A 21,954-nucleotide genomic window follows, 5' to 3' on the forward strand; every position below is an offset into this window, starting at 1 on the left:
CAAAATTTACAATCTTATTTTGTTTCATATTACGCTCTGCATTGACATCGACGCCTTAAGAAATGGGCACGTATAGCCCCGTTCGGCTTGCTGAAACTTGACTGAAAAAACACGATTCTGGCTGAATTGTTGTGAGAGAAAAACACCGTTCCGGCTAAAAAAACAAGTTAAATAGTGTGGATTATAAGGTAAGCTGAATGGGGCCATAATCATCACTCCGTTTGTCCGGTTCATAGATGATAGAACTCACTCAAGAAGCCACCAGGAAGCTGATAGTCAGCCACTCGTTACCTAGTGAGTTCCGCTCTCAATCTTTTCCTTTTGGTGTAAATTTTTTTAGATGCCCCAGTCCCCACCTTGAAGCAACAAGCCAACAACAGTTCAAGGCACTTTCGGAATTTAGGTTACTTTCCTCTTTCTTGGGTTTTCCTGTGAAATTTATGTACAATTCTTACGTTCCAAATGGTCCCCTAACCATTCTGATGTACTACTAAAAATATATACTTTCTCCATCCCAAAAGAATGTAAATCTCGCTTTACAAGGAGTCAAAGAATCTTAAGTTAGACTAAGTTTATAAAACATATTATCTACATTTAGATCTCCAATTAGGTTTATTATAAAATGATACTTATTACGCATCATAAACATCAATACTTTTATGTATGTATTTGGTCAAAATTAAGAATACGACTCCTTAGGAAGCCAGTATCTAACGGGAGCCTGTAAATGGAACACCATCACTGGACATATTTCTCGCAATCTGAAATTATTCTCTGCTCAAACATTCCATCCCTTTGCCAAACATAATAGCACGAACCAAAGAAAATATAGGTACATAGCACACTAGTTAAATCTGAATAGCCAAGTCAGCTCTCATCCAATCTGGAATCCCGATGGAATCAAAATTTGCTGCCTGAACTTATCACTTCATCCTTTGAGGGATGCCCATCATTTGCTCTCCACGTCATACAGTTCCGATCTGAAAAGGGCAAGGATAAACCACATTAGTACGTCCTGGTCATATCTCTTTGCAAATTACACTAGCATAGACCTTAACTACCAAATGATAAGTGTTATCCACATGAAGAAAGCACGCCTGTAACTTTGTGCATGTGGACAAAAACCATTTGCAGAAAACCGTGGAAGTTGCAAGAACACGTTTAATAGGGAATGCTCGCGTCACCATCTGGCACGGCAGGCCCATTGAAGATCACAAAAAACCAAGCACCGGCAGTGATAGACAAAGATTTGGAAACCAGTTTGCACAACAAGAGCAGCATGAAAATATGGATGCCCTTTTCAGATAGGAACTACATAGTACAAGAATGTCCAGGACCTATCCTTTGTGGTTACCCTCACATAGCTTTCACAACTAAAATATCAAGGTCTTTAAACAAACAGCTAAAATAACAAGAATTATCTTCATGAAGCAGGTACATCTGTAATTTGGCCATATGGACAAACCAAACAGAGACAACGTGGAAGTTGCAGGAGATGGGTCCAATATGAAAAATGCTTTGCCTAGCCATCAGGCATGACAGGTCAACTGAAAGATACATCCTATCATTAGCAGACAGGAAAATGTGTATTCATGCACAATCACAATTAACTGGTACAGCAGATCTGTTCACAAACAATGGCAATGCAAACCAGTTTGCACAAGCAAGAACAAGAAAGAAGGGGTACCTTTCAGACAGGAAGTGAACATAGTTACTTATTTAGGTCCACATACCCTACTTTTCTATGTAATGCATAACTAGGATCCTAGTACTAACATTTACATGTAACAAGAGCACTTCATAGTAAGCGTGAAACTAGAAGAGATGTTCCTGTTCCTCGTTCAGCATTCACATTTCACCCATAGGTTCACACATGTTATATAAGCTATTCATCATGTTTCAATAACAGAAACAGGTAACTCAGTATGAGAGGACAATTAGACTCTGGTTTGACTACTGTCTTCACATCCTAAGATTTTAGGGACTCCAGGTTCTTTGCTGACATATACAACTTTTTATGTCATCCAGGATTTGATGTATATGCCCATACAAGTAGCTCAATGCTACAACATGGGTACCAGATATATTCCAGGTTCAATAAACCAAAGCATTAAATCGACACTGAAAGGATTGCTTGAATTTAATTGGTAAAAACAAATAAAAATTCCGTCTACTCTTCCTGTTGGGCTGTGCTTGATGGGCACTTTGGCTCACCAGGCATGATTTGTTTTTCACGGTATTGTAGTTTCCTACCCAAATAATGAAATAAGGTCATTTTTCACTAATGTCATTCATGCAGCGATAGAAAGCTTTGAGCAAGGAGGAGGACCAATGATGGGTCACATCTACTGCTGAAGCCATGACAAACTGGCTTGTGGCACTTGCACTACTACTGATTCTGTTCTGTCGACAGATATGGGATAGGCTTAAGTGCTTTTGCAACTTCATTAGTTGTGCTCTTTGGCTAGAGTTTCCTGCTTTTGCTGGTGGAAACCTAATCGGGGCGGCATTCTTATCTTAGTGCCTTCCCTTGTTAAAGTACGCTAAAGCTCGTGAATTTGTGACTTGTCATGTAATTATGTAACCCTAGCAGAACTATTTTGCTTTCTATAAAACAGGGAAAGCCTTGGTCTAAAAAAGAACATATATTAGTACACAACCTAGACATGCTTCTCTTCCATAGTTTCTTTCTTCCTATAACATGCATCTGGATATTCACAGAACAGTGTGTAAAGTAGACCAACAATGTGTAGAGTAGATCAACTTTCAATTTAAGATGCATGGGTAAGTCCTGCTTGTTCCAACTGAAACCTTAATTATGGACTATAGACATTGAAAAAAAATAATGATCTGTAGTACCTTGTTAATACTGCTCATGAATCACAGCATGCCAGGTCACTAATTTCCCTCATGAGAAAAACATAAAAATATATGATGATAATCACCGTGCTGCTATATAAAGATTGTCAAGTTCATAAGATTATATTCTCTTTTTCTTTCATTTTTTCTAAAAATCTCCTTAATGTGATTACTTGATCTCCTCCATTGATTATGATTGTGCATCATCGCGTTTTGTCATACTATTCGACTATTCATGACCTCACAATGATGAATTCTGCTCTCTATCACTGTATGCCATACATATGCCATATGATATGGCCACTTTTATTCTGGTACAAGAAAGAAAAATTTATGTGCAGTAAACAGAATGTTAGTAGAGCATCATCGAAATTGTACTAGCTCGGGCTATTTCTCTAGTGATGTACTGATGTTATTGGGCACAAAAATCTGTAGCAAACTATCCAGCACTAGGGATGAAAACGGTACGGATATTTTCCGACCGTATTCGAAACCGAATTCGTTTAGAGGGGTTGAGATCTGTCCGTATCCGAGTCCGGATATCCAACATCCGATACCGTATCCGTATCCGAATACTCAAATCGCATATTTATGATGTCGATATCCAATCGTATCCTATCCGACATAGTTGACACTATCCGTATTCGAATCCGAATCCGGACAGAAATATGAAAACAAATGTAATATCGGTGATATCCGTCCGTATCCGATCCGTTTTCATCCCTATCCAGCACACATCTATTCGCCTTACAATTACACAACATACGCTGGAGCACTACAATGCATGCCATATTGCAATGTCATGAAATTACAGCCGTTCCAATCAGCATCAGCATTACCAGGTAAGCACGTAGCTAAAGCACAATTTGCAGCAACCAGAACTGTTACGTTTTTAGCAATCGATATCTAATAAGAACAGGGGCACATGGAGAAGCAGGGGAGCACATGCGCGCACATGAGAGAGTGTGTAGGAAACATAATCTCAGATATAGGGGACGAAGCTACGATTCAGATATTTGGGGGGGAGCTAACCAAGTATTGATAACAAAAAATATAGGGTACCATCGGCCAAGTCTTGATGTTGGCTTAAAAAATTATCTCTTTTGATGGCTTAACAAACTATAATAAATCATCTTTAATCTCTTCATTTTTTTTAAAAATGATAATTGCCTAAATTGAAGATAAAAAGGGATCTTGGACGGGAAAATTTGAAGACTGCCATTATAATTTTACTAAATTGGAGATATGCCATCCTGTCCCACATGTCATTGACTCGTGTGTGCCCCACATATCAGTGAGATACCAATGGCAAATCTCCAACAACAACAACATAGCCTTTCAGTCCCAAGCAAGTTGGGGTAGGCTCCCAATGGCAAATCTCCAACTTTGCAAAATTATAATGGCAAATCTCCAAATCTTGAACACTTAATATTCGACAATCAAGAGATGTATTTGGAAAAAAAAACAATCTAGAATTAATTAAGAAGGCTTCTTTACTTATAATCTCTAGTGAGAACTAATGACAAGTATTAGTGAAGACTGTGCAACATTAGGGGGGAGGGGAGGCAGGCCCCTGTCTCTACCCCTGGTATGACAGTTCATTTCACTTCAAGTGGCATAAGAGTTCGATGTTAAATCACTAAATCAACATAAGATTGTAGGAAAACCAAACTAATACCTAGATGGATATACTCACAACATAGATTAGTATTGATACCAGGATGGCAGATTTGCACAGAAAATTAGAGTGTTTTTTGTAAGGTTTAGAAAGATAGAATACAATCTGCTGAGCAATTAATCAAGAAAAACTGGCCTGAGGTATAGCATGCAAGATGTGTGGTATAGAGGAATCCATATGTTTAGATGTTCTTTGGCGATCTTTGTGTGGAGTATTTGCAGAGACGTGCTAGATTGGCAGCACACCCTGTAACCTGTGAATTAGGAGTTTTCAGGATTTCTTGAATTTAATTTGAAAAAAATAAAAACTCCGTTTACTCTTCATATTGGGCTATGTTTGATGGACACTTCGGCTCACCAGGAATGATTTGTTTTTAGTGATAAAGCGGTATTATAGTTTCCTCCTCAGATAAGCTCATCTTTCACTAATGCCATTCATGCAGCAATGGAAAGCTTTGAGGAAGGAGGAGAACCAATGATGCCTCACATCTACTGCTGAAGACATGAGGGACTGGCTTGTGACACTTCGCACTACTACTGATTCTATAGGCTTAAGGGCATGTTTGGTAGAGCTTTGCTCCTAGTTTCTTCGAGTGGATTTTGTGGAGTCCTACCAAACGGTTAAAATGCAACTGAATTCTGATGGGAAGCTGATGATAATGACTTCCCCATTTACACTACGAGCTGGGAGCTAAAAAACCCTGCTCCCCATTCAATCAAATCAGAATCACTTCTCACCTGCTCCCCACCAGAATCATTCCATCAAAGAATCAAGGAGTAAAGCTCAAAAATCAAGAAGTGGAGCTCTAGCAAAGTGGCCCTAAGTGCTTTTGCAACTTCGTTAGTTGTGTTCTTTGGTTAGAGTTTCCTGCTTTTGCTGTTGGAAGCCTAATCTGGGCGTCATTCTTATCTTAGTGCCCTCCCTTGTAAAAGTAGGTTAAAGCTCGTGAATCTGTGACTTGTCATGTAAAGCTAGTAACCCCAGCGGATCTATTTTGCTTTCTACAAAACAGGGAAAGCCTTCAGTTTAAAGAAACAACATAGATTGGTACCTAACCTAGGCATGGTTTTCTTCCATAGGTTCTATCTTCCTATAAAATGCATCCGGATATGCACAGAACAGTGTGTAAAGTAGACCAACAGTATGCAGGGGACAACTTTCAATTTAAGATACATGGATAATTCCTAGTGCAGTAGTGCTTATTCAAAAGTACACTGAAATCTTAACTATGAACTATAATTCCTACTGGTTGTTCCATTTTACACTGAAAAACATAACTATGGACTATGGACATTAAAAAAAATGATATCTAATCTAGTACCTTATAATGCTCATAAATCACAGCACTCAAGTCACTAATTTTCCACATGAGAAAAACATAAAAAATATAATGATAATCACCACGATGCTGCTACATAAAGATTGTCAAGCTCATAAGATCATATTCTCTTAGTCTTTTTCTTTCATTTTCTAAAAGATGTCCTTAATGTGATATTGTGATTGCTTGATCTCCTCCCTTGAATGTGATTGTGCAACATCATGTTTTATTATACTATTCAGAACCTCACAATGATGAATAATGCTCTGTTCGAAGCAGCCTCTCCACAGATTTTGCGGGGGGAAGGCTTGCCTCGTTTTTTCCCTTCCCCAGACCCCACTCATGTGGGAGCCTCCGGCACTGGGTCTGCCCTTTTTTTATTCGGAACCTCACAATGATGAATAATGCTCTATATGTCATAGATATGTCAATTTGTCATATGATATGACACTTTTGTTGTCGTACAAGAAAGAAAACGACTCCCTCCCTTCCAAATTATAAGACGTTCTGGCATTTCTAGATGCATAGCTTTTGCCACGCATCTAGATATACAAGAAAAGCCAGGACGTCTTATAATTTGGAACGGATGGAGTAGTTTCTTAGTGAGCACCATAAAAGTTGTACCAGCTTCGGCTATTTCTCTACTGATGTTATTGGGCACAGCAATCTGTAGCAAACTATCCAGTGGATTTATTAGCCTTACAATTGCACAACATATGCTTGAGCATTACACCGCACGCCATATCGCAATGTCACGAAAAATAAAGCTGTTCCCATCAGCATCAGCATTACTAGGTAAGCACGAATAGCTTAAGCACAATTCGCAGCAATGAGAATTGTTTCATTTTTAGCAATCGACATCTAATAAGAACAGGCACATGGAGAAGCAGGGGAAGACGTGCGAGAGAGAGAGAGAGAGTGTGTAGGAAAACGTACATGAGGTAGGCACCGTGGGCGAATGCACCGGCGAGGACGCCGTAGAAGAGGCGGTCCCTCACCACGGGATTGTGCCGCAGCCCGATCCTGACTGCCCCGTCGAACCACGCGGTGAAACAACCGAAACACAAGTCAGCAAACGCAGCAAGGGAAGGGGGGAATGGGGGAAGGGTGTAGAGAGCGTACTGAGGGGGAGCACGGGGGCGTAGACGAGAGGGAGCAGCAACATATACGGTGGCTTCCGCTCGTGCTGCGGGGGGCGCCTCACCGCCGCCGGATCGCTGACACGAGAGGACGATGCGGGTGGGTGAGATCGCTGGGGGCGGAGCAATTGGGCGAAAGTAGAGGCGAATTGAGTAATAACAGGCAGTAGATAGCTTACTCGAACCGCGAGGAGGAGGAGGAGGAGGAGGCCATGGCCCCGCCGGAGACGGAGGCGAGGAGATCGAAACGGAGGAATCTGAACCAGAGAGGAAAGGGGAAGAGCCGATGAGGGTTTGGCGGTTTGGCCGGGCTGCGTTGCGTGCTTCGGTTTTGGTCAGTTCGGGCGCTGCTGGTTTTGGAATTCGTTGGCAGCTAGTGGCACTGTGGTTTTCATATAGTAGAGTGGGCCAAATGTGGCTTACTGGATCGGGTAACCAGCCCACTAATGAGGGACAACTACAGGATATCAGACAGGCCCGGCCCATATTGTCACTACCGCAGCTCTCAGCGTGTCGCGGCTTCCGAATCCTGTCGCGAGTGGATCGGCGGCGGCGGGCGGCGGGCGGCGATGATGCTGAGGGCGCGGGGGGCGGCGGGAGCGCTGCTCCGCCTCGCCGGCGCTGGAGCTGGCGTCCAGAGCGGCGGGGTCCCTCCAATAGCGCGCGCGGCGTTCGCTCGCGGCTTCCTGGATTTCCGCAAGGTAGGCATTGCTTCGTCTCCGTTCCTCCTCGTTTCCTCCGCCGCAACTGCAGTTGCTATTAGTAGATGGTTAGAGTCAGTCCGTAGAAATGGAATGGTTGAGAGTAAAAGATTGACTTGTTTGTTTGTGTTGCTGGAGTGATTAGACGGGGAACAAGGAGGCCATGGAGAAGGAGAAGGAGAAGAAGAAGGCCAGGCTGTAAGGCTCCTTCTCCTCCCACCTCATTTACTAGCCATTAGCAGTTACTGATGCTGCACTGACTGCAGCATTGGATGGATGTAAACATCCTAACATGTGATGCTTTGGTTCTGATTGGTCTAGTGCAGTACCGATGAAATGAGTAGAGGCTACTTCGCAGACATTGCCGAGATCCGCAAGAATGCTGGCAAGGTATATCACCTATATATAGTGTGTTGCACAAATTTACTAGTTGTTGATCGCTCCAGTAATTACTCTGTGGTAAAAATGGTTCAGATTGCGATGGCGAGTAAGGTCGTCATCCCAGAGGCAGATGCTGTGACGTTTCCTCATCTTGCTGTGGATTCCCCTGCTGGAGGGGCGCTGCATCTGCCTCTTGTTGCGCCTGCTCTGCAAGCCAATGATGGTGAGGCTGGAGACCATGTGATTCCTAGTGCTTCATTGGTGTGCCTTTCCTTCCGTGCAAGCTCGCTGGTATGAGGAACTGCCCAGCTGCTCTTTGTTAGATATTAGCTGTAGTTTGCAGCCATGGCAATGTGAATTCCAACTGTTTGGTTTTGCATTAAGTCCGCAAAAATCTAGCGCCAAACTTTTTAAGTTACTGTGTACAGATACATATTGCTAGGATTATATAGACATTGACCAGATGGTCTTCATGGTACTTGTGTCTGATAAAATCAATTTTCACCAACTACCCTGGCAACTGACTAAATTCAGACAATCATTTTCTTGTTCCTAGCCCATTTTCTTGACAGGACTTGACATCCCGCTGCAACTTCTCTCACCATGATAGAAAACATTTCAGTGTAGGGTATTGTGCCCACCAGTGCATATTGTTTGCGGATTGACTGGCCAAATTTTGGCAGTGTACTATCAAATGCATCCACACTTGTTAGATACCCCTAAAGGGCTATTAACTACGAAGTCTAGGATTGAAGATTGCTCTTTTTTTAACATTCTCTTGATTTTTGTCTTTCATTTTTTTTCTTCATGGCATTTTTTGGGTGTACCAATCTCTAGATTGGGGTTCCCCTTACATATGTCAGTTTTTTTGCCTCTTAATGATTTTGTTCCAAAAAAATATATCAATATGAAATTTCATATTTCTTTTACATCTGTCACTTTACATTGCATTCACTGTATGCAGTGAAGCTAATATGCCATATTAATCTTAACGAGTCAATGGCTAACCGATCCTCAACAGAAAATGGCAGAGTCATGGAGTTTACCTTTCCTGGATGCATTCGGTGCTGCCAAGAACATGCATGTTTATGAGGTATTGGTGTTATACTACTTGATGATTACTGGTTTGGTGTTGGATGCAAAGTGCCAATTACAGTTTCTTAATGATTACTGGTTTGGTGTTTGATGCAAAGTGCTATCGACAATTTCTTAATGATTACTGGTTTGATGTTGGATGCAAAGTGCCATTGGCAATTTTGAGTGTAAATGAAAGAAAATACGGGATGGCGCTGAGTCTATCTTGTAACTGTACAATTCGTTATCTTTTTTTTTTACTTCTGCACATCGTTGATAATGGCTAAGATGCTTTAGCGTTAATAGTTCATATGATATCTGAATTTCTTTCATTGCCAACATAGGCTCAGGTTTTGTTACCTATGTTTATTGCATATCAGAATTAGGACAATTATTTAGCTGTTATTTTATTGCATGTGATGGAAAAGGGTAAAGGGTCTGTGGTTAAACTTTAGCTAGTGAGGTACATTTAAAAGTTGGGATTTTGGGTAGTGCTGAGAGGGGAAAATGTGACATTATTCCAAACAGCAACTGAAAGAAAATATGTTATGTTCCAGGTCTCATTTATAGATTCTTGGCTATTATCATTGAGTCCTGTGAGACGAGCATTTCTCAAGGTGATGAGGAAATCTAACAATCCACAGAGACATGTTGTCTATGCTTTCGGGGACCATTATGACTTCCGGAAGAAGCTTCAAATTATAAACCTTCTCACTGGGTAACATTAATTCCTTTCTCTTTGGTCATTTGATATAAACACTAAAAGTAGTTTTTCTTGTCAATATAAGGTAGCTCTACTCTTGAACTGCAGATACATATACCTGGTTGATAGCCTGGGAAGAATAAGATGGCAAGGGTTTGGATCTGCAACACAAGAAGAGCTGTCGTCACTTAGAGCGTGTACCTCCATTTTGTTAGATGAAAAATGAGATGAGGTGGCTACCTTATCTCTTTTTGTAACTTCTGGTAGAAGATATTTTGTTTTTAACTCGGCAAATTGATGCATTTTTTTTTTTGGCTGTGGCTAATAAGTATTGGATGGCTGGTTTGTTGATCTCCCATCACAGTGTGTAGCAACATCGATTGCTTGAGGGTACAACATCGATTGCTTGAGGGTACAAACTGTTAACTTAATGCGAATAATAAGGTCACTGACCTGATTACGTGCTTAAATGCCTCTTTTGTTTGGCTCCATTTATTCATAGGGGAATTTTTATGTCATGGAACGTGCATATGCCTTGTTCGAAGTACTGTTGTCTAATTTGTTGTGAGAGAAAAATAATGTTCGTTGGCTGAAAAAAGTATGGCTTATAAGCCAAGCGAACAGGACGATAGTTGATGAAGATAATGCAACTGCTTGGTATATTTCTTTTCAAGTCCAAGCTTGGCTAAGTTTCGGAGATGTTTAAAGCATGTTCCATATAATTCAAAGCAAATTTCAGGCAAACCAAATTTCTCCTCTCCTAGTATGGTGAACATTTGGTTTGAGCTTCAAGCCATTGCTGACTCTATCCCGTTCTCGGATGATTGTGGTTCAATTATCTCGCATTCACTCTGTGTGGCCTCTACACTTGGTGGTCTCTTTTAAAGGTTCATTGCTGATCTATACCTAAACTCTGCCTATGTTGTCTCAACATAGCAGGTCCCAAGCCCTGGTAAAGGAGGAGGGTTGTGATAGGCGTGGCGAGCCAACGTTAAATCTAGTCATTCTAATGGAGATAAAACCCGAAAGAAAATCATTGGGGTGTAACCCTCTTGGCGACGCGCCATATCGGAACCCGGGTATGGTGTTAAATGAGCAAGGGCCGGGTCGGCACCCCCTTGGTGACGCGTCGTGTCGTGATCTGGGCAAGGTGTCACGTGAGTAAGGATCGGGTCGTCGCTTCCTTAGTGGTGCGCTACATCAGTGCCCCGGTGTAGTGAAAAATGAGCAAGGATCTTCACATCTGAGTCGACGGGTCCGAAGGGTAAGGAAGCTAGTCGAACCAACTAGGATCCGTTTAGATAGTTGGAATGTAGGGTCGTTTACAGGTAAGTTAAGAGAATTAGTTTTTACCACGACTAGGAGGCGTGTAAACATATTATGCGTTCAAGAGACTAAATGGAAGGGTCAAAAGACGAAGGAGGTGGACAATACAGGTTTCAAGCTTTGGTACACAGGGACAGTCGCGAATAGAAATAGAGTAGGAGTTTTGATTGATAAGAGCCTCAAGAATGGTGTGGTGGGAGTGAGAAGGCAAGGAGATAGGATTATCTTAGTCAAGCTTATCGTTGGTGATATGATCTTGAACGTAATTAGTGCGTATGCCCCCCAAGTAGGCCTCGATGAGAGTGCTAAGAGACAGTTCTAAGAAGACTTAGATGGCCTGATTAGAGCTGTACCTAGTAGTGAGAAGCTTTTTATAGGAGGAGATCTTAATGGGCATGTAGGTATAACAAAGCGTAGGTTTCGAGGCAGTTCATGGAGGTTTTGGGTATGGTAGTAGAAATCAGGAGAGGGAGGAAGTTCTGAACTTCGCGGTAGCTTTTGACCTGATGATAGCCAACACTTTCTTTAGAAAGAGAGAATCTCATCTAGTGACCTTCAGTAGCGGACAACACTTTAGCTAGATTGACTTTGTCCTCGCAAGAAGAAAGAACAAACGAGCATGCTTGGGTTGTAAGGTGATACCAGGGGAGTGTGTTGTTTCTCAACATAAGCTTTTGGTGGCAGACTTTCGTTTTCAGATGCATGCCCGTAGGGATAAATAAGCTAAGATTGAAAGAACAAAGTGGTGGAAACTGAAAGGGGAGACGTTAGAGGTATTCAGGGAAAGGGTTATCAAAGAGGGCTCTTAAAAGGAAAAAGAGGACATAAACAACATGTGGGAGAAGATGGCAACCAACATTTGGAAGGTGGCCTCAAAGGTGTGTGGAGTAACCAAAGGAAGTGGAGGCAAGGCTAAAGATACTTGGTGGTGGAACGAGGAAGTCCAAAGGGCTATTAAGAAGAAGAAAGAATGCTATAGACACTTGTACCATGATAGGAGTGTTGACAACATAGAGAAGTACAAGGTGGCAAAGAAGACTGCAAAGCGAGCTATAAGTGTAGCAAAGGGTAGAGCGTACGAGGATCTTTACCAACATTTGAGTACGAAGGAAGGAGAGAATAACATTTATAGGATGGCTAGGGTTCGTGAGAGAAAGACAAGGGACTTCAACCAAGTTAAGTGCATTAAAGATGAAAGGGAGCATCTCTTGGTGAAGGAGGATGAGATCCGACATTGATGACAAGAGTATTTTGACAAATTGTTCAACGGTGAGAATATGGACACAACCTTTCAATTGGATGACTCTTTTGATGACACCAATAGGCGCTTTGTGTGGAGAATTCAATAATCTAAGGTCAAAGAGGCGTTGAAAAGGATGAAAGGAGGTAAGGCGATTGGACCGGATGGTATCACAATCGAGGTGTGAAGATGTCTCAAGGACATAGCTATAGTATGGTTAACCAAGCTATTCAACCATATTTTTTGATCGAAGAAGATGCCTGATGAGTGGAGGAGAAGTATATTGGTACCGATCTACAAGAATAAAGGGGATATTCAAAGTTGTACTAATTACCAGGGAATTAAGTTGATGAGCCATACTATGAAGCTATGGGAGAGAGTTATCGAGCATCGCTTGAGAGCAATAACGTGGGTCTCTATGAATCAATTTGGTTTCATGCCCGGAAGGTCAACCATGCAAGCCATTTTCTTAATAAGATAAGTTATGGAGCGGTATAGGGAGAAGAAGAAGGACCTACACATGGTTTTTATTGACTTGGAGAAGGCTTATGATAAAATAACAAGGAATATTCTGTGGTGGGCTTTGGACAAACATAAAGTCCCAACGAAGTACGTCAGGCTCATTAAGGACATGTACAACAATGTTGTGACTAGAGTTCGAACAAGTGATGGAGACACGAATGACTTCTCGATTAGGATAGAACTACATCAAAAGTCAGCTTTGAGCCCTTATTTGTTTGCCTTAGTAATGGATGAGGTCACAAGGGACATACAGGGGGACATCCCTTGGTGTATGCTTTTCGCGAACGATGTAGTGCTAGTTGATGAAAGCCGGACAGGAGTGAATCAAAAACTAGAGTTATAGTAGGAGACTTTGGAGTCCAAAGGTTTTAGACTTAGTAGAACTAAAACTGAGTATATGAGATGTGACTTCGGCACTACTACTTGGGAGAAGGAAGATATTAGTTTGGAAGGTCAAGTAGTGCCTAGGAAGGATACCTTTTGATATTTAGGATCAGTGCTACAAACGGGGATATTGATGAAGATGTTAGCCATAGAATCAAAGCAGGGTGGATAAAGTGGCGGCAAGCATCTGGTGTCCTATGTGACAAAAGGGTACCACAGAAGCTAAAAGGCAAGTTTTATAGGACGGCGATTAGACCTGCTATGTTGTATGGTGCAGAATGTTGGCCTATAAAAAGATGACATGTTCAACTGATAAGTGTCGCAGAAATACGTATGTTGTGTTGGATTTGGGGTCATACAAGAAGGGATAGAGTTCGGAACGATGATATACGTGATAGATTAGGGGTAGCGCCAATTGAAGAAAAGCTTGTCCAACACCGATTGAGATGGTTTGGACATGTCCAACGGAGACCTCCAGAGACACCGGTGCGTAGTGGAATCCTAAGCCAGGATAGTAACGTGAAGAGAGGCAGAGGAAGACCAAAGTTGACTTGGGTAGAGGCAATAAAAGAAGACTTGAAAGGATGGAATATACCTAAAGACTTAGCCTTAGATAGGAGTGGTTTGAAGACAACTATTCATGTGCCTGAACCTTGATTGCTTCTGCTGGGTTTTAACTCTAGCCTACCCTAACTTATTTGGGACTTAAAGGCTTTGTTGTTGTTGTTGTTTGATTGCCAATCTATACCTTGGCCATTTGGAAAATTTGTGTGTCCTAAGAGTACAAACTTTCCTGTGGCTCCTTTGTAACAATAAGCTTCTCACTAAAGGAAATTTAGCTAAAAGAAGACATGTTGAAGATATGTGCCATGTTCGTTTGGGCTGGTTTGGCTTATAAGCCATGGCTGAAAGTACTATTGGCTGGTTTGATGTGAGAGAAAAATAATGTTCGTTGGCTGATAAGTCATGGCTGAAAGGATCGAGATGCCCAAGAGGGGGGGGGGTGAATTGAGCTAATTCTAAAATTCTTTACAATAATTAAACTCTACGGTTAGCCCAATTAACCCCTTGTGCCTAGAAAGTGTTTCTATTGATCTACCGCACAAAAGTAAAGAGAGAAGGAGGAACGCGGCGATGTTTTACCGATGTATCAGAGAGTCGCCACTCCCCACTAGTCCTCGTTGGAGCACCCGCGCAAGAGTGTAGCTCCCCATTGATCCGCGCAAGGATCAAGTGCTCTCTATGGGTTGATTCTTTGATACCTCGTCGCGGTGAATCACCCACAACCGCTCACAACTTGAGTTGGGTTATCCACAAGCTCCGTCGGATGATCACCAAGCTCCCAATCACCACCAAGCTATCTAGGTGATGTCGATCACCTAGAGTAACAAGCATGAACTATCACTTGACCACGACAAGCCTAATGAGAAGAGTGGATGCACACTTTGCTGCTCTTGCTTTCACTAATGAGGGCTCTCTTTAGGATTCTCAAATCTCAATCACCACACTAGGACCTTGCTCTTCTTGGCATTCTCAAGGGTGTTTCTTAGCTGTTGGAATAAACAAAAGTACCCCCTCACACGAATGGAGTAAGTATTTATAACCTTGGTTGAAAAACGAACCGTTATGTGCCTCTGCGGGATGACTGGACGCTCCGGTCATGTTGACCGGACATTCCGGTCAGTTCTCCCCGAACTCCAGTGTTTAAGTTGTGACCAGACGCTGGACAGCGTCCGGTCATGATTTTTCCTCTCTAGAACCTTACTGGAGTCGACCGGACATAGGGACTCAGCGTCTGATCACTCACCTCTCAGCGTCCGGTCACACAAGTCGAAATCACCTTGATCAAATGAACTGACCGGACTCTGCGCCAGCGTTCGGTCACTCTGGAACCAGCGTCCGGTCAGCATTTGACCCTGCATTAACTTCCAACTCTCGATCATACGTGAATGAAGTTTGCTCCAATGGATCTAAGGGTTTTTAGGAGCTACCTAGTGCTAGATTTAGCAAGTGTGCACCACACCTAACCCAATAGACTCACCTAGGTCAAGCTACCCGTCCATACCCCCCTTAATAGTATGACCAAAGGAAAAATAAAGTCCTAAACTACTCTAAGTGTCTCCTCAGCACCAAACGATACTTAGAACTAGTCCATCATTAACCTTGTCGTCCATCCTTTGAAAATTGAAACGATTTCCATCGTAGGGGCATGACCACCATGATAGCCCAATCGATCTCCATTACCGTGACCTAACTTAATTGCCTCTGCAAAACACACGTTAGTCACAGTAATCACGTATTGTCATTAATCACCGAAATCCAACTAGGGGCCTAAATGCTTTCAATGGCTTATAAGCCAGATACGAGCAAACGAACATGCCGATGACTTGCCTCTTTTGCAATGATAATGATTCTACTATGTATTTATTTTTTGAGTGTTGTGTGTCGTTTATTACTTGGAATGTAGCAGCACAAATCTTACATCGCAATTTGGGTTCTAATTTCGAATCAGTAGCTAAATTTTGGATTTGTGGCCAAAAATGCTTTTACTAATAATGTTTGTTCCTCAACGAACTTTTTCTGAGAAATGCTCCTTGTTTTTTGGGCGATACTTAGCAAGATGTGAGGAGGGTGATTAGGTTGGCGACAAAGTTGATAAGAAGATGGCACGCGGGACCGTGAGAGGTTGGAACTGGCCGTAAGATATATGGAGTAAAAGGTAAGCGAACTGCTTAGGATCATGTGGACGACGAACTCTGAAGTTACAAGAAGGTCAAATGGGATTGGGATGCTGCTAAACTTGGAGAATTGTATACAACGTCTGATAGTCAAGCCTCATTATAACCTCTGTACTCGGATCATATAGCGATACAAGTTTTTCAGAATCTAGACCTAGAAAATGTTGTCGGACGCACCTCGAACATGGTGTGCTAAACTGTGACAGTTTGTGCGCTTTGTTATCTTGAAATAAAGCGGAGGGCTCCAGAAAAACAAATCTCCCCAATTGATTCTCTAAAAAAACAAATTTCCCCCTCCCAAAATTGATTCTTAAAAATTTCTTCTAATAGTAGGTGGTCATCCTCCAAAAATAATTAGTTCTCTGTGGATTGGAAGAAACGACGCCAAATGTCCTAACTGCGAAATAATTCTACCTTAGAACGCTCAGCATGGAGCCATGTTTTTTGCCTAGGTGAGCGAAACAACTCCAATCTAATTTTGCTAGATTTCATTTCTAGTCTCTCTCATACAATAGCAACCGTTTTTTATCCTTTTTTTTAGTGCAACAAGTTAAAATGGCTTGTATAAGTTAATCTTCGGCCATAAAAAGTTTTGATTTTTTAAGCAAATTTTATGAAAAATATTTTTGAATAGAAGCTAGTCTACCAGCCAAACAGTCTAATAAAGTGATTCAGATATGAGATAATCTAAATTTGAAATGTTTCTATAAGGATTTGAATCCTTACCAAACGAATCCAAAATGATGTGACCATTAGAGTTGTTTGCGATGACTTCATCAATTGGATGCCATTGATATAGTCTCTTAATGGTAAAGGTAAAGATGGGAGCGCATGAGTGTTTTAGGTTTTGAAAAAAAAGTAATGATAAAAAGATCGAACTCTACAAAACCGATTTTTAAAAGTGTAGTTTTAATATACTATAAGGATCTGTTTGGAACGTAGGAATTTTTTTCTACATACCCTAACACAAAAATATTGCTTTGTGAAACTAATTAATAACAGAAGGGCTAGCGCCTAGACGGAGCGTCTGGACACAGCTCCCGCGCATTATCTCGCACCACATCCCACCACTCGAGTCCGCATCCCATCCAGCGTTGTGTCCCCACGTTCGGACATCGCACCGCGCCCCCACGCCCATCCCGCACCACAGCAGCCCATCCCGCACTCGTGCCCATTCCCAGGCCCCACGTCGGTCCCGTCACTTGCCCTACCTGCTGATGCACGTCACGGAGACATCTGCTGGCCACAGGTGCCCACCCGGTGACTCACGACGACGCCCAAGCACCAGCAGGTAGCTGTTCGCTAGCCACCAGCGTCATAGAAACATATGCTCTCCTAAATCTACGTTTGAAACATTAGGATGAAACACTTGCAATATACGTGTGAAACAAAACGCTTGAAATATACGCTTGAAACATGCTTGTATAGCCATAGCAACATATGCAGCATCAAGATCTAGTTTTACAACATCTAGATGAAAACACTTGCAACATGAGTCTGAAATATCTAAAACACTTGAAACACGCTTGAAACATGCGTATAGAGTTATAGCAAACATATGCAACATCCAGATAAAACACTTGAAACATAGGCTTGCAACATGCATATATTATCATTGGAACATCACAAATCTACTTTTACAACGTCCAGATGAAACACTTTAAACATAGTCTGAAACGTCTGATGAAACACTTAAAACACATAACGTCGCCAACAGCCACGACCTACCTGGTGTGGAACTACGTTAGCCAGCAAGTTCGGGTCATGGGGACAACGAGAACAACGGCCGGCGACCTCCTCCTAGTAGTGCGGTGTACGTCGTAGCGGCGACAACCAAGGTGGATGGGGGCGCGACGGGGATGGTCACGATAGAGTGGGCCCGGTGGACGGCGCGTCGCGAGCGCAATAGGCGGATGGCGTGACGGACACGACCGCTGCGAGCAGACAGCACGGTGAAAGCTGCCGCTGCGTTCGGGAGTGGGGATGTTCGCAGTAGCCTAATGAGTTGGAGAGGCCATTGGAGTGGGGAAATATTTGCAGCAAGTAGATGATTTAGGGAGACCATAGGCCTGTTGTCTGTTTGGGCCCAATCGTTGCGCAGGGAACTAGGTGTTCGGATGAATACGCCTGGACAAACGCAGTTGGGGGAGAGGCCATAGGCCCGTTGTCTGTTTGGGCCCAATCGAGACAGATACGCCCGGACAGACGCCCTACACACAACATTATTGAATTAATAAAGTAGTAGTTGTAGTAATTTTTCTATTTCTTCTGCTAGTATTTCCCCTAATCTCAACGTGTTGTAAATCATAACCTCTTTAAGGGACCTAAATGCAATTGATGAAGAAATCAACTAAGCTAGTTGATGGCGGTTCGTTGATCCCACCACAGTCCACAGGGTACGCGGTCCGCCCATCTCCCCAAAAAGGTTCAAAACCCCAAGCCGTCGGTACCGTCGCCGCCTCCCCATTTACGGCACCGCCGCCGCCGAGGGGGAGCAATGGAGCCCGTGGCGGCGGAGGAAGGAGAGGACCCGCGGTGGAGACGGAGCAATACCGATTGCGTCTCCTTCCTTGCTTCCCGCTTCGCCTGCACCAAGGTAGCCCTACTCCCTTTCTACCACCCTTCCGCGAAAACCCCAGTTCCGCCGCCGCCATTTCTAGTGTTCCCGTGCCTCTCCACCGGCGAGCTGTAGTTGGAGCCGCCGGGGGGGGGGGGGGGGGGGAGCGTTGGTTGGTTGGTTTGTTGGTTTAGTGGCTGATCGGATTCTCGCTTGCTCCGTGCGTCGTGTATGGGGTTTTGCCCTTTTGCTTTGCAGGGGGCTAATTGCGAGTTCCGGCACTGCGAGGGCGCGCAGTTCAACCAGAGCTGCTGGTACTGGTTTCGAGGCAACTGCGTCAACCCGAGCTGCACTTTCCGCCACCCCGTGAGTGATCGGAGCCTGTCCACGCTGAGTTCAATTTCTTGGATGCTGTGATGATACGCTGTGTTGTTGTGGACTTGTGGTTTCTGTGTACCGTGAGTAGAGATTGGGCTTCAGTTCGGTATTTGCTAGTTGATGGATGCAATTGCCAAGCTTGTGCTGTTATCGCTTGGTTGACTTATTTGTGGAGCCCTTAAAGAAACATACTTTGTGGAGATGTGTTGTTTGTAAGAAAGATTAGATGGCAGTGCTCTGGGCTAATGGGCCTACTGTGATCTGTTTTTTTTAAACAGTTGCAATGTCTGTGAGTCAATTTAGTCTGCATACAGCCAGCCCAGACTATCTCCAATGGATTCTCTAAGAACATAGAACATTGGTTCTACTACCCTGTGCATGCTGGTTGAAGTTAATAATTCTCTGTAGCAACATTGACTGATTCCGTGTTGCGCTGCTGATGTGTAAATGAGGTCAGGGAAGGAAATGAGGTTCAGTTGACCCAGTGGTTAATTTGATTTTGTTTGTTTTGTGTCCATTAATTCATTTCCTATTTTACACATAGGAGGCCGTGGTATCTGGTATTTCTGCTCTAATAATAACCTCGATACTGTCTGTCTATTTGTTAATTTTCGCTCGTAATACATCGATTGAATTAACTTTGTGGTTTACATTATTGACTCTAGATCTATTTTTTTGCCTTGCTGGACCTTAGCTTCTCATTAGCTTTCTGGTTATGTAATTTTGTATGGTGCATGGTATCTCACTACGCCCTTATGTTGCAGCCATTGGAAAGCATAAACCGAACCAAACCCTTGGCAGATCCACTTCTCTCATATGCTTCTGCTTCTATCAAGGCAGCTAATCCTTGTTATTTCTACTACAACTCATATTGTAAGAAAGGTGACAATTGTCCCTTCCTACATGAGCCTATAACTCGTAACGGTGTTGTTGGGATTTCTTCTGGAGCTCTCACTTCTAATCTTGCTAAAAATAGCAATCCTGCTGGAAATGAGATGATTGAATCATCGAAAGATGCTCTTGCTAATCCTTGCCAAGGAAGCCCTGACCGCACAAAGGACCACCAGTCAGGACTTCCAGCCTCAAGCAGTCCCAAACATAATGGACTTATTCTCAATGCACCTCAAACAACAATTGATACAGTGGGATACATGAAAAGCTCCACACTGTCTGATCAGAGCTCAGAAGATTCAGCGATTGAACATGCTGAACAAGATATATCACGTGATTCCTCCCCTGGATTTGATGTTCTTGTGGATGAAGGACTTTCTAACATGATTGATCTTGAGCATCAATCCACACAAGAAAGGGACACTGAGGTGCTTCACGTGAAACATCGTGTCGGAGACTCCATTGTTTATGGTCTGGATTATCATGATGCAGAGTACAAGGAGCAAGGACTTCATGGCTTTGAGCATGGCAGTTGTCTTGATTATTTTGAAGGAGTTCAAGGGCATGACTGTTTGACCACTTCAGGACATATATTGCATAATAGAATAAATCTTGTAAATCCCTCTTGTGAAGAGCATGTACCAATATTCTTCAATCCAAGAAGCTTAATGGGATCACATTCTGGCTCTGATCACCAGAACTCTCAGATTGGACGCATTTCAAAGCGACCACCTGAGAGAAGAGGTGCTAAGGGCAACAATGACCGCAATAAGAGATGTCGTATTCATGAAGCCAGGAATGGTTCCGAAGAGATTGACACTAGACCAACTCATGACATGCAAAATTCATTGATAGGAGATTGTTCTCCGCCTCTTGCCTGTGCAACCTTCAGAGGACAGAAGAAGAGAAGTAAAAGAAAACAACGCCATGTTCGTTCTGCTAGACCATCTAAATATTCTACTGCAAAGGTGAAGCACCTGGATTCTGAAGATTTTATTGGTCCAAAGACACTTTCTCAGATAAAAGAAGAGAAGTGTAGATCCAAGTCAAGTGCTAGTCATCCCACTGTTCACATGCCTCATGGGAGATCGTCCTCAAATGATTTTGAGGGGCCCAAATCTCTGAGTGAGCTTCTCAAGGTTAAGGGGAGGACTTCTGTTGATAGGGAATCATGCTGTAGCAAGTAATTACAACATGATCAACTTGGTCAGAACTCAGAATGATGTCATTGACAGCCACTTTTGTTATCATAACAAACAACATGGAAATACTTCTGTTAAAGAGCATGGAAACTGTTGACAATTCTGTGATCTGCAGACAAAATTGTTAACATGATGGTGAGTTTGACTGTGTGAAGAGGAAGAAGGGTCTATTCTGGAATTACCTTTACTTACTGCCACGATTAGCAGATGACATTAAACCTCCTGTTGTTTTGTGTTACTAAATGCTAACTGTAAGTTATGACTCGCTGGAGATGAATTATTGTCGCGCTCTTGATTCCATCCTTTCACTCTGTGAAACAGTGATGAACCTTCTATGTAGGTTTTCTTACTTATGTCATATCAGCTTATTTATAAGCAAGAAAAAAACTATGTCTTCCTTAGTGCCTGGTCAAACTTGTCGTGTTCCTAAGATGATGGTTAATGGATTTTGCATGCATGGAACTATTAACAAGAACATGTGTGTTTTATTTAGTGATGAAAATGATTTAGTGATGCTAAATAGTATCCTCGGTTCATTGGGTGCATACCTGTTTTTTTGTGTGTCATTTTTATCACCATTACAGATGTTTTAAAAAAAACGAATTTGTGTGCAAAGAGACAGATAATTTGCTACTTATGCTACCTTAAATGTTAATTTACTCAGGCTAATAGCTATTATTTGGTTGGCTCTTATAACAGAAAGGGGGTGTTTCAAGTAGTACCACGCTGTTAGCACGAATAGATAGAGGGGCATATTTCCTTTATCTTGATGTCAATGTTTTGCACAGACTTACAATCTCCCTAAATCCTACCTAAGACCCCCGCACTTGTCACCGCCATCTGACTCTTGCTATGGTTACCTT

The 21,954-nt window shown here is 42.6% G+C and overlaps 3 protein-coding genes across 5 annotated transcripts; 2 read left to right on the forward strand and 1 right to left on the reverse strand.

Annotated features, from left to right (window-relative positions):
* Positions 1-586: 586 nt before the first annotated feature.
* On the reverse strand, positions 587-7,361 carry LOC136514051 (uncharacterized). Its single transcript, XM_066508028.1, has 4 exons — positions 7,174-7,361; positions 6,978-7,072; positions 6,792-6,882; positions 587-980 (listed from the first exon to the last, which is right to left on the reverse strand). Exons 1-4 carry the CDS (start codon positions 7,206-7,208, stop codon positions 950-952), a joined length of 252 nt encoding a protein of 83 aa, XP_066364125.1. The 5' UTR covers positions 7,209-7,361; the 3' UTR covers positions 587-949.
* LOC136514049 (uncharacterized) lies at positions 7,281-10,209 on the forward strand. 3 transcript variants are annotated; one of them, XM_066508025.1, is made up of 7 exons: positions 7,281-7,695; positions 7,841-7,893; positions 8,017-8,085; positions 8,170-8,367; positions 9,098-9,169; positions 9,708-9,868; positions 9,962-10,209. In XM_066508025.1, exons 1-7 carry the CDS (start codon positions 7,281-7,283, stop codon positions 10,077-10,079), a joined length of 1,086 nt encoding a protein of 361 aa, XP_066364122.1. In that variant the 3' UTR covers positions 10,080-10,209. The 3 variants fall into 3 exon arrangements, with proteins under 3 accessions (XP_066364122.1, XP_066364123.1, XP_066364124.1); XM_066508026.1 differs by having other exon boundaries at positions 7,439-7,695; positions 8,022-8,085; XM_066508027.1 differs by having other exon boundaries at positions 7,597-7,695; positions 7,834-7,893; positions 8,022-8,085.
* An 8,259-nt stretch (positions 10,210-18,468) lies between these two features.
* LOC136513969 (zinc finger CCCH domain-containing protein 34-like) lies at positions 18,469-21,509 on the forward strand. Its single transcript, XM_066507947.1, has 3 exons — positions 18,469-18,659; positions 18,879-18,986; positions 19,763-21,509. Exons 1-3 carry the CDS (start codon positions 18,561-18,563, stop codon positions 21,074-21,076), a joined length of 1,521 nt encoding a protein of 506 aa, XP_066364044.1. The 5' UTR covers positions 18,469-18,560; the 3' UTR covers positions 21,077-21,509.
* The last annotated feature ends 445 nt before the right edge of the window (positions 21,510-21,954 follow it).

The sequence above is a fragment of the Miscanthus floridulus genome, chromosome 16, assembly GCF_019320115.1.
Source record: "Miscanthus floridulus cultivar M001 chromosome 16, ASM1932011v1, whole genome shotgun sequence".
NCBI classification, from domain to species: domain Eukaryota; kingdom Viridiplantae; phylum Streptophyta; class Magnoliopsida; order Poales; family Poaceae; genus Miscanthus; species Miscanthus floridulus.